Source organism: Callorhinus ursinus, unplaced genomic scaffold (genome assembly GCF_003265705.2).
Source record: "Callorhinus ursinus isolate GAN/ISIS: 27379988/994484 unplaced genomic scaffold, GSC_fseal_2.0 scaffold43, whole genome shotgun sequence".
In the NCBI taxonomy this organism is placed as follows: Eukaryota; Metazoa; Chordata; class Mammalia; order Carnivora; family Otariidae; genus Callorhinus; species Callorhinus ursinus.
The window spans coordinates 5,835,942-5,847,371 of record NW_027397105.1 but is presented as its reverse complement, the minus strand read 5'-3'; the positions used below and the strand labels follow the sequence as shown (position 1 = coordinate 5,847,371).

The window sequence follows — 11,430 nt, the reverse complement described above, 5'->3', positions numbered from 1 at the left end:
GATGCTTTGAAAAGTCTTGATGCCCAGGCCATTCCCCAGACTAGTTAAGCCAGAATTTCTGGAGGGTGGGATGCAGGCATCAACAGTATTTGAAGAGGATTCCAGTATCTAACCAAGGTTGAGAACCACGGTCTTAGATCATTCTGTAAATGTGTATTTCTCATATGCACTAACTTGTTTCCTCTTTTTTGGAACCACTGAAGACCTGGTGTATGACCTTAGATCCAGCCAGTCGTGGAGAGGCTGAGCTGTGCTTTCAGAACAGCAGTGAGCACCACTGGCTGAGAGATTATGCAGGCAGGTGGGCAGATCTGGCTCTAGGCTGGCTGGAATTCTCCCAGGGACAGCAAGGGCAGCATCCTGGTGGAAATTACATCAGGACTCCCGACCCTGTTGTCACCTCTGTTGTAACCAGGCACAAAAGAGAAGGGCAAAGTGACCTCTGAAGGTTGTACAAATGCCTTTTCCCACGTTCCAGAGCATGCAGCAGGGCTGCTAAGGGCTCAATGTCTGGGACCAGGAAATGTCACTGAAGCTCCCAGTACCCGGTGGGTACTGGAACAGTCTTTCAAAATACAAATTTCTTACAGAGCTTGGGCAGACTGTCAGAATTCCTTCAAAGTCTACCAGAACTGCCAGAGAGCTGTGTGCTACATTTGACAGAGAGGTGCCTCAGATCTGGTGACAGCCAAGGTCACCCCGATGGAGCTGAAGCAGCTGAGGTTTTACAAATGCAGAACTGAGTCTAATAAGTAAAGGGCCCCGGGTGTCGCCGGCCCAGAAGCGAGGAAGTGAACGGCCAGTCGCTTATGGGGAGGTTCTGAGCAAGGTGAGTGAAGAGCTAAGGAAGGGTGACAGGGAGTTGTGGGCAGTTGGAGGGGGACTGGCTCTTACCTTGAAGTCTGGGATCTGGTAGCCTTTCCGCAGCGTGATCTGGAATACATCCATGGAGCTGATGAACGCCGCGAGCCTTGTCAGACTCTGCTTGCCGCTCCCACCCACGCCGACCAACAGCGCATTTCCCCGGGGGGACTCCAAGATGCGGCTGATGTGGCAGCTGAGGGGAAGGAGCAGAGGCACGCGGCCTGGATCAGACTTTCCTCCGTGAGGAGCCTGCACTGGAACCCCCTTCGGAGGCCCATCATGGGCTGAGCTGCAGGAAACGTGAGTTGCACTGTCCCCAAACCTGGCCTCACCTTCTTGCCCAAATGGATGGAAGTCATTCCTGCTTTTTGCTTTAAGCCAAAGCCTCTGGTGAACTCTGGTGGAGGAAGAGCTCATGGCAGCCAGAAAGGACTGGAGGGGACCCGGGCTTACCCTCCCTCCCCTCCCCAGCTGAGCCTGACTCTGCCACACCTCCCACAGCGCTCGGCCTCACCTACTTGTGCTTTCAGGCAAGAGGAGGGGCCAGGAAAAAGAGAAGAGGAGGAAAAAAAAAATCCAGGGGAGGCTAAAGTACAAGCAGGAACAGAACTGTTTGTTCCACTAAAGAGAGAAGCAAAATTAAAGTCAGCAGAGTAACAGGGAGCCTTGTTGATGCCCTTGTAAGGAATGCGGATTCTTGGTGTCAACCTACAAGACATCCACTTGTTTGGCTTCTGGATTCTTCCCCTTTTAGCTCTACCCACCTCTCTCAGTACCCATATTCCCACCCAGCAATGATGAAAGATCCCCAGGCCCTGGTCTTAGACTACCTCCTGCAGAGGACCCACCTCCCCGACTCACCAGGCCTTCCTCAAATGCCGCTCTTCCATCCACCTGTCCATAGACCCTCCTCCACGTTCTTCTTTCTCCTTAGCGCTATGTATAGACCTTACATAAGGTACCTACAATCTTCATTTAAATAACTCCTATTCCCTTTCTTTCCTCATCTTAAAAACAGTAACTATTCATTGCACAAAATGCATAAAATGCAGGAAAACTACAATTCTATACTAGATAGCAATAAATACCACTGACATTAATTATAGGCCCTTCTGGACTTTTTCCTAGAGTCTGTGTGTTTATATTTATGGGTATATACACTTATTACACCTGAAAGCTCAATATATATCTACCCTATTGTCAAATCGGGTTCCGTTGTATACTAAACAGAGCTTTGAAACCACTTTTCCATTTAGCCATATTCTTGTGAGTATTTTCCTACACCACTGAGTAATTGCTAAGCCATGCTTTTAATGGTGAAACAACAGAATAAAAACCTTATCTGCAATAGCCCACTACTGGATATTTAGGTTGTTTCCAACATTTTCCAGTCATAAATAATGCTGTGGAAATATTTTTTGTTTCTATCTTTCATCATGTCCACAGGATAGATTCCTAAAAGAAAATCGCTGAGTCAAACAGTAAGACAATTTTTTTGGCTTTTGATACATACTGAAAAGCTGCCTCCCAGCATGGTGGCACGAATTTGTTGTTTTCTTGGGTAGAATTGATCAAAAGGTGGATCTATTATTTTGAAGGGTGAGAATATGTTAGATTATGTGGGTTTCATGAGAATGTGTTATGTCAGAAAACTTGGGAAATGGATAAAAGGAAGACGAGACGACAGGTGTTGGTGAACTTGGACCTGGATGAGTGCACAGAACAAGAACTCAGGGGGAGTCTGACCAAACAGAGCAGAGTATACATCTGAGATTGAACGGCATAGGCTACAATCCTGTGTCTCTATCTTGTGTTAATAATATTACAATGACAAATATCATATTCACATTAAGTAAGGGTCATCGGGGGTGGGGCAACTTAGGTCCAGCTAATCCCAATTTGGAGGGAGTGTGGGGGTTGCCAGGAGAGTTTTGATGAGTGGGACTTACATATCAACAAAGCATGAGCATGTATGAGGTTACAGGGCTCCTGTTGACCTTCTGTGGCTTGAGCTTTTTACTACTGCACATTTCTGGCATATACTGATGACTGGGTCATAATCAGCATCAATAAACTAGATGTTTGTGGGTCCTCACTGTCTCCTCTCTCCTGTGGGATGTGTTTACTATTGAAAAGGAAGCCCCAGCGGGAGGGCAGGTAAGCCAACAGTGCCCACCTACCAGCAGGTGGAAAGAGTCTGGCCCCCACTCTTGTTGACACTGGGTCTTATATGTATATTTTTAAATCTTTGCCCATTGAATGGTTGATACAATGATTTAAATTTTTATTCCTTTGATATCTATGGAATTAAACATTTTTCTTATTAATCATTATATATTGTTTGTTTTGTGAATTTCCTTTTCATGTCCATGGCTCACTTCTTTTTTTAAAGTTTTATTTATTTAAGTAATCGCTATACTCAACGTGGGGCTTGAACTCACGACCCCGAGATCAAGAGTTGCATGTTCCTCTGACTGAGCCAGCCAGGTGCTCTGAGTGCCCACTTCTTAACTGAAGAGTTCTAGATTTGTAAGACCCCTTTAGGTATGTTCTGAAACATCCCTCCAATTTGTCACTTTTACCTTTTCATTTTAATGTGCTTTTGTATGTGCAGAAAATTTTAGCTTTCTGGATTTAAAATTGTTAAGTCACTAACTTTCTGTAGTGAAAATTAATTCCCCCAAGTATTTAGGAGTTATTTATTGACCTACACTTAGTTCTTTTGCGATTTTGCTTTTCCCCTTTATAATTATTTAATTGGGATATTTCTGCTCTGTCTTGTATCAGATAGATTTACAATTCTCTGGCCCCCTTATTAAATCCTAGTTTTGAGGCACTGGAAGGGTGTGTGTACTCATCTTGTATCCTCTACAGTCCTCGCACATTGAGGGTATTCGGTAAATTTTGGTTAAACTGAAGCAGAACACATACCTTACATCAGTGTCACATCTGGAGGGATGTACGCAATCATACATTATGTGAGGGGCAAGGACTCATCTGCTTCGTGTCTGTATTGGAGGGTGCCTGACTCCAAGGATAAAAGAGAAACTGAGGTGCTAAGATACCCAGGCCCTCTCTTTGGAGGAGAAGTCCACCTGGGTTCTCTGTGCCGCCCCACACTCCCTCTATTCTGGAAGGCCTGAATTCAGCTTAGCATAGTCCCTGCTATTCAATATCTAAGTGGGAAATGCATCATTAGTTCTGAAGTTTCCAGAGAAGAATGGTTCAGACTGCAACTGTCAGCATTAGACTCCAGCTGGGGATTCATTAACAACCTCTGATGAGGGCAAAGGACTCTGCATTCAAATTGCAACATTTAAAAAAGAAGATCAATATTCTGAAAGGCTCCTGGGCGAGAAAACCAGTGAGGTCTAAGTTAAGCTCATTACTGAATTTCTGCGAGATTAAAAACAAAAACTGAAGATGTACCACAGCACAGCTGGAGGAAGTGGGCTTACTGAAGGCTACACACACACACGGCGTGCACACACACGCGTGCACACGCATGCGCAGGCGTGCACGCCGCAGACGTCCTAGAATGGACAAGATACACAAAGGAAGGGGCCCAAGAGAAGTACATCTTTTTCGTAAAGTGATGCTAAGAGAAAGAAAAAGAGGCAGAACAATCTCTGTGGGAGCCAATAAGCCCAGAAAAAAATAAAGATTATGCCAAAAGCAGTGGAAAAGACTTGGTGTGAAGCTTTAAGGAAATGCAGACCGAGAATCTGCTGAAACGGTGAAGACAGTCAGCGGGAGAACACAGTGGTACCATTAAGGATACAATAGCACAAAGCAAAAGCCTAGCATCTTTGGACTGCTTGTTAAGCACAAAGCGCCGGACACACCAGTAGCAATAACCCTACGACACAGACATTCTCACTACCCTCATTCCCAGAGGAGGAAAGTGAAGCTCAGGGAAGTTCAGTGTCCTTTGCTGAACACCGCAGCTAATTAGTGGCAGAACCAGGATTTGAATGTGGATCTGGCTCTGTCTGTAGAATCTGTGCCCGTAACTCGCTACGTGGCTCTCCGTGGTCAGGTTCAACATAAAAGGGCAGTAAGAATTAGCAGCAGAGCTTGGGAAAGGTGTCAGGGAATTGGACCAGAGAGACTGGTAAGAGCTCAAGTAGTAAGAACAAAGAGCCAGAGTATAACATCAAAATGAGCATATGCCTCATCGCACCTCTGAACAGACGCCCTTACCCTCGCCCCTCGACCAGTCCTGCGTGTTCCTGGGGAGTGCTAGAGCCTCCACCCTGCTCAGCCTCACCCTGCTCCCACCTTGGGTATCAGAAGTCGGGACCTTCCCGGAGAGAGCCCAAACCCCTCTGCTTTGGGCACTGCGCTCCAGGCCACGAGTCTTCTGTCTCTCTCAGGTTATGTTTCTCACTGTTGGTTGTCATTCCACTCTCTGGCACAAGGTGGGGTGCTTCTGCTCTCTGTGGCTGGTAGAGCCGGCAGAGGGCCGAGGAGCCCCGGGGGAGGGGAGGGCAGTACAAAGACCATGTCATGGGACACCGTTGTTTTTAAACAAATGTACATGAAATTATATGTCCAAATATACTTTAATCTTGAGAACTGCCTCCCTTGAGGTAGCTCATTATTCCAGTTATTTTGCCATTGCTAATGCAGCTCAGGCTTCTCTCTGGAAACCATCTTCAGAGCCTCTTAAGGAACCTCAAGAGAAAAGCCAGTTTTCATAGCCTTATTTTTTTCTAAAAACCAGTATTAGTCAATTTGATCACCCATGTTGGAAACTGCACTGAGTGAATCACTTGCTCTTCTCCCAAATTAAATTTACCTTGAAAGGACAGAGATTTGCCTCAATTCCAAGACTATGACACAGGCTCTGATAGCTATTAAAGAGGGGAAAATGCTCACTGAACTTTCCCGAGGTTCGGGAATGGATGTCCCAAAACCTGGTCCTGGCCACTGACTATGCACCAGACACTGTCCAAGGTTTTGGGGATTCAGCAGTGGACAAGACTGAGTCTGCGCACAAGGAGCTTGCACTGGATCAGGAGAGACAGAAATGTAGATGAGGAAGCACCACAGTGTGATGGCTGAGAGCAAACGCACTGGAGCCACAGCGCGTTAGTGTAAGCTTTGGCTTCTCGGTTTCTGGGGTGCGGGGCGCTAGGCAGCTTTTCCCATCTCTCTGGGTTGTAGCCTCCTCATGCATAATATACAGAGATAAGAGCAGACCTTACTCTCTTCAGGGTTTTTGTGAAGACTAAATGAAGTGATGTACGCAAAGCTCTACGCACCAGGTCCGTGGTGAGTTCTGTGTCCAGGGTAGCTCCTACGTATCATGTCAAGTGCTGCCTTTCCAGAGAGGTCTTCCTGACCACGCTATTTAAAATTGCAATCAACACCCTCCTTACCCTCCACTAGCACTCTGTATCCCCTTTCCTTCTCTGTTTTTCCTCTACGTCATTTACCCTAAATGAGATGCTAAGAATTTTTGTTGAGTACCTGCCATATTCCAGACACTGTCCTAGATCTTAGAGATCTAGCAGTGAATAAAAAAAAGATCCTTGCACTCATAGTATGCCTAATCCATGGATATGTGTTAGATGGATGGATGGGTGGAAAGATGGATGGGTGGGTGGGTGGGTGGATAGACAGATGGGTCGATGGGTGGGTAGATGGATGGATGGATGGGTGGGTGGATGGATGGATGGGTGGGTGGATGGGTGGGTGGATAGATAGATGGGTCGGTGGATGGATGGGTGGGTGGGTGGATGGATGGATGGGTGGGTGGATGGATGGATGGGTGGGTAGATGGATGGATGGATGGGTGGATGGATGGATGGATGGGTGGATGGGTGGATGGATGGATGGATGGATGGGTGGATGTAAACAGATAGATTAATCATGACAAATGCAGCACGGCAGTCAAGTTATATAAGGTGAGGACCCAGCAGCGATAAATGACTTCAGCAAGAGGGGGCTCGGTGGTGACTGGATAAGAGCTTCTTTGTTCAATTGGTAAGAAATGGATCCAGAAGAGAATGAGAAGTGAGAAAGTATGATAAGTATAGACAACCATTTTGATGAGTTTTGTTGTGAACAGGAGCAAAAAAAAAAAAAAAAAAAGGTGGAGATGTAAGAGTGAAGGCATAGTTCATTATTTTTTATAATGATAATGTGGCATGTTTGTATGTAGATGCACATGACCCAGAAATCACTGAATTAATGATGATGGCACAAGAGGGGAAAAGCGAGGAGGAGGAGGGAGGGAGAAGGAATAATTTAATTTTAGGAAGGAGTCAAGTCACTAAGAAGGTGCTGAGAGATGGGATCCAGGATGCACATGGAAGGACTGGCCTTCGATAGGAACAGGGATGGTTCATTTACTGAAAGAGTAGAGAAGGCACAATTTGTGGGCGGGATGCAGGTGGGCTATTAGCTTTGATGGCGGGGAAACGAGAGAATTCTCTTCTGGCTGCTTTCGTTATCTCAGTGAAGGAAGAGATGTGCTCATTAACCGGGAACAGAGAGAGGGCAGGGATGGTAGGATCTTGAGAAGAGAAGGAAAATGTGGGATGCAATCATCACAGGCAGGGCAAGAGAGCAAACTGCCCAGGGTAGGGGAGGTGTGTTTCCAGCAAGGTCAAGGGCCCATGTGATATGTGTGGCTGAAAATCTGAAACACACCAAGCCTAAATGGTGGTGGTTTTTCCACAACAATCTTCAGATGCTCGGGAGCAGGTGTGGAGTAAGACAGTGGGGTTTACCTAGAATGGGGTTTTGTCACACGGACATAATGCCAGGAAACTTAGGGAGCTTGCACCAGGATAATGGAGCTTATGGTGGTTGAGGACAGTAAAGACATGGTAGGCAGAGGGGCGAAGGAGTCTGAGAAAGTGGTTGGCTCCACGAAATGAAGTCTTGATGAAGCTGAAGAATAACTATTTTTATTTGGGGCAACGTGGAAGGATCTCGAAGTGAGAGAAGTCAGACAGAGAAAGACAAATACCATAGGATCCTACTTATATGTGGAATCCAAAACAAAAAACAAAACAAAACAAAACAAAAACCCACACATCAAAACAGACATATAGAAACAGAGATCAGATTTGTGGTTGCCAGAGGCGGGGGCATGGGGGTGAGGAATTAGGGGAAGGTGATCAAAAGGTACAAAATCCCAGGTATAAGATAAATGAGTTCCGGGGAGGTAAAGTATAACACGATGACTAGAGTTAACAATGCCATATCGTATACATGCAAGTCGCCAAGGAAACAGAACTAAAAAGTCCTCATCAAAAGGAAACAAAATTGTAACCTGTGAATGACTGTTAATCTTACTGTGGTAATCGTTTTGTATTCTATACATATGTCAGACCACGATGTTGTACACCTTAAACTAATGCAATGTTAGATGCCAGTTATATCTCAGTAAGACTGGGTCAAGAAGGAATTCCCTGGAATAAAAACCAGAGCAGGTGAGGGGAAGGGTAGGAGGTACAGTTCAGAGGGTAGGCTGTTTGAAATGGAGATTGTGGAGACGGATTCACCGCTGATGACAGAAGTTCTGGGGTAGGAACGTGGGAGCGAGTGGCTAAGGGGGGACTGGAGCTAACGAGGCCAACGGGCAGAAAGACTAGGTGATACACAAATGCTAGCCAGAAAGAACGATGTGGTCGAGGAGGGAAGTTGGCCCAAGCACCCAAGTCGTTGGTAAATGTTGGGGAGGGACTGGATGTCAGCAGATGGCAGTAAGAAGGCGAGGTAGTAAGTATGAAAGTCTAGTTACTCGTGCTTTTGAGGAACTGGGGTTTGTGAAGGATAAAGGGAGAAATGGTTTAAATGGGCCACTGAAATGAGGTGGGAGAGAAGGAGGGTCCTTAGCTCTCTCTAGGGCCTGGGGTACATAGAATGGGGGAGGAAAAAAGAGCTTTCCTCAACTCAGGGGTCAGTGAGGTTTCACTTAGAATCATCAATGAGGGGAAGTTCTGAGAAGTTGAAGATGAAGTGGGTTTTGCTGCAGAGGTCCACGGGTACCAGGGGACAGGGTGGAAAGATTTTGGAAGGTGGGATGTGACTCAGTTGGGGAATGTAAAGAGCCATCAGAGGGACAGAATTTGGGGTAAGTATACATCATCCAGGAGGCTTGGTGACTACTCTCACTGATTCCGTCGACAGCACCAACACTTACGAGGGTATTTAATTTTTGAAATATGTGAGCATTTAAAGAAAAATCCTCCATCTCATTATTTTAAAGTTGGCCCTCAGACTCGTATGGGGTGGGAACACGGGTCTTGAGCTGTTCTGGTGCCTCTTTTATGATCTCAAAATTTCCCTTGTTGTCACTGTGGTCCTGCCTAGGGATCATAAATGACAGACAAGGAAATAAATCCAGTTCTGCCCGAGTTCAGCATCCTGCTGCCTCCTAGGGCCAGTGGAAGATGCTGCGGCCACTGCTCTACCAGCGGCCACCTTGACCTCCCTGGCAGAAGCACAGCTGCTTTCCTGGTTTGATCAAGGTGTCCTCAAATGCCCAAAAGAGACGTCTGACATTGGGAAGAAGAGACAATTGAGGAAAGGCAGGAACAGCAGCACACTTACACATGGCGCATGGCGTCCTCAAAGAGAACCAGGTCCATCACTGTGTTGACTTCATTGTGGTTCTCCAGGGCTTCCACCAGAGTCTGGGTCAGAAGTTCCCATGATTGGACGGGCATGTACTTGGGCTCACCAATACCACTGGCAAAATGGCAATACATGTTCAGGCTTTGGGTCTGCTTCACAGTCTCATCAATATCCTGGTGGTGGAACATAGGCATAAGAACCCCGTTTACTGACTCAGTTCTGGTTCCACAGAGAGTAAAGACCCCTCATTGCTTTTTCTCTCTGGACACTTCCTGCAAATTAAGTATCAGTGCTGCTTCCACCACTTCCTTTCTCCTGAGCAGCTCTTATAGAGTAGAAGTTTAACATTCATTTACCAGCTCCATGAAGTCATGGGTGATGTTTATTATTCCCTGTGGGCTGAGGATGGGAAATGGAAGGTGGAAGGTACCCTTCCCATATGTACAGTAAGAGTCCAATTCTGGACAGAGGAGTGGATGGGGACACACGGATAGATTTCCCTAAGCAGGGGCTCTTTCGTCACTGCTGGGTAAAGGGGTCCATGCCCCAGTGCCCTCATCTCCCCCACATTTGTTCCAACAGCTCTTGCTTCCCAGTCCACAGCAGCATCATAAAACATCCTTTCCTCTTTCCTGTGAGATAGCACACTGGAGGCTTCCAGCCCCAACTTCATTGGCTCAGCCCAGAGAACTTGGTTTCTAAAAAAATGCTTCATGAGCCATCCTTAGATGACTGGTTTGTTTATGAGGATCCTGATAATCTGAAAATGTTCAGAGTAGAACCCCCTATGTATGAAATTTTCATAAAGATACGAGCTGGTTGTGTGTTGATTCTTGCCCACAGGGCAGACCTTACCATGTTTAATAAAAACCTAGTACAACTCAATTAATTTAAAAGATAGCATGTCTGTGTCTCTTTACTACCAATGTTCCTCTAAGTATCAAAGAGGCAGCTAATCATTTTTAATTTAGAAAGGAACTACTTACTTATCAAAACCCAAATCTTAGAGACTTCAAAAGGAAGAAAGGTGGTAGGGGAAGTAAGTCCAAGAAAGAACATGCTTTCTAGTACCTAAGTAGGAATTTATATGAGTATGAGCAACTGTCCCCACCTGCCATTTTTTTCTTCCAAAGTTCTGACTGGGAGAAGCACCTGGGAAAGAGGAAACCTGCATACTCTTTACCAGCATGGACGTTACCCTGGGAATGAGTCACTACTGTAGGGTTAGCTTTGTAAGCCCAAGGGGTAAGAGTCATCAAATCTAATGGAGGGGAAGTGAGGATGACAGTCTCATCTACAGAGAAACCAGGACTGCTGCCTGGTTTATAAGAATGAAATGGAAAGAGTTAAATATCAAAGAGTTATTATACTTTGAAGGTGATTTCAGGGCCATGGAAAGCCTTTGAACTATTCTGGCTTTGCCACACACGAACGGTAAATGTTTAATGCAAGGCAAGAGAGCCATTCTTGCTCGCTGCAGAAGGCACGTGGGGAAGTGATGTGGGAACCCATTTACCCAGTTTGAAAATGGCTAATATACTGGGAATTGGTCCTGCTGGAAGTCAATTTACACTAATGATCTACTAGAGGAATGACTGAAGTACAGTTCTGAAAAGCCTGGTCTACAAAGACTCTTTGATGAACAAAACAACGTGTCTCCAATGTTATGATCAGAGTCAGGCTATTCAGGAGGGAGAGAGAAAATCAACCCGCCTGGTGATTCAAAGATTTCTTAATAGTGACACCACATCACACAAGGGCTACTTCTCAGAGAACTTTAAGATTTCACTGGTAGAAACAGGACTGTATAACTTCCTTGGTGGAAACGCGGCAACTTTTCTTTATACCACTGTCAAGATTTGATGCAGCCAAAGGTACTTCCGGCTGGCATTTCAAATGTTGTTGGGGAAGGATGATGGCAGTATTAATTATATCTTAGTCTATGATTGAAAGAGTGTGTTCTTAGGATAC

The 11,430-nt window shown here is 45.7% G+C and overlaps 1 protein-coding gene across 1 annotated transcript in view; it reads right to left on the bottom strand.

Moving 5' to 3' along the window:
* Window positions 1-745: 745 nt before the first annotated feature.
* DNAH9 (dynein axonemal heavy chain 9) overlaps window positions 746-11,430 on the bottom strand; it is a 206,620-nt gene continuing 195,935 nt past the window's right edge. The window contains exons 43-45 of the mRNA XM_073881496.1: window positions 9,436-9,632; window positions 895-1,057; window positions 746-841 (exon numbers count right to left, since the gene is read on the bottom strand). Coding sequence (XP_073737597.1) covers window positions 746-841; window positions 895-1,057; window positions 9,436-9,632 — 456 coding nt within the window. The remainder of the gene's footprint in view (window positions 842-894; window positions 1,058-9,435; window positions 9,633-11,430) is intronic.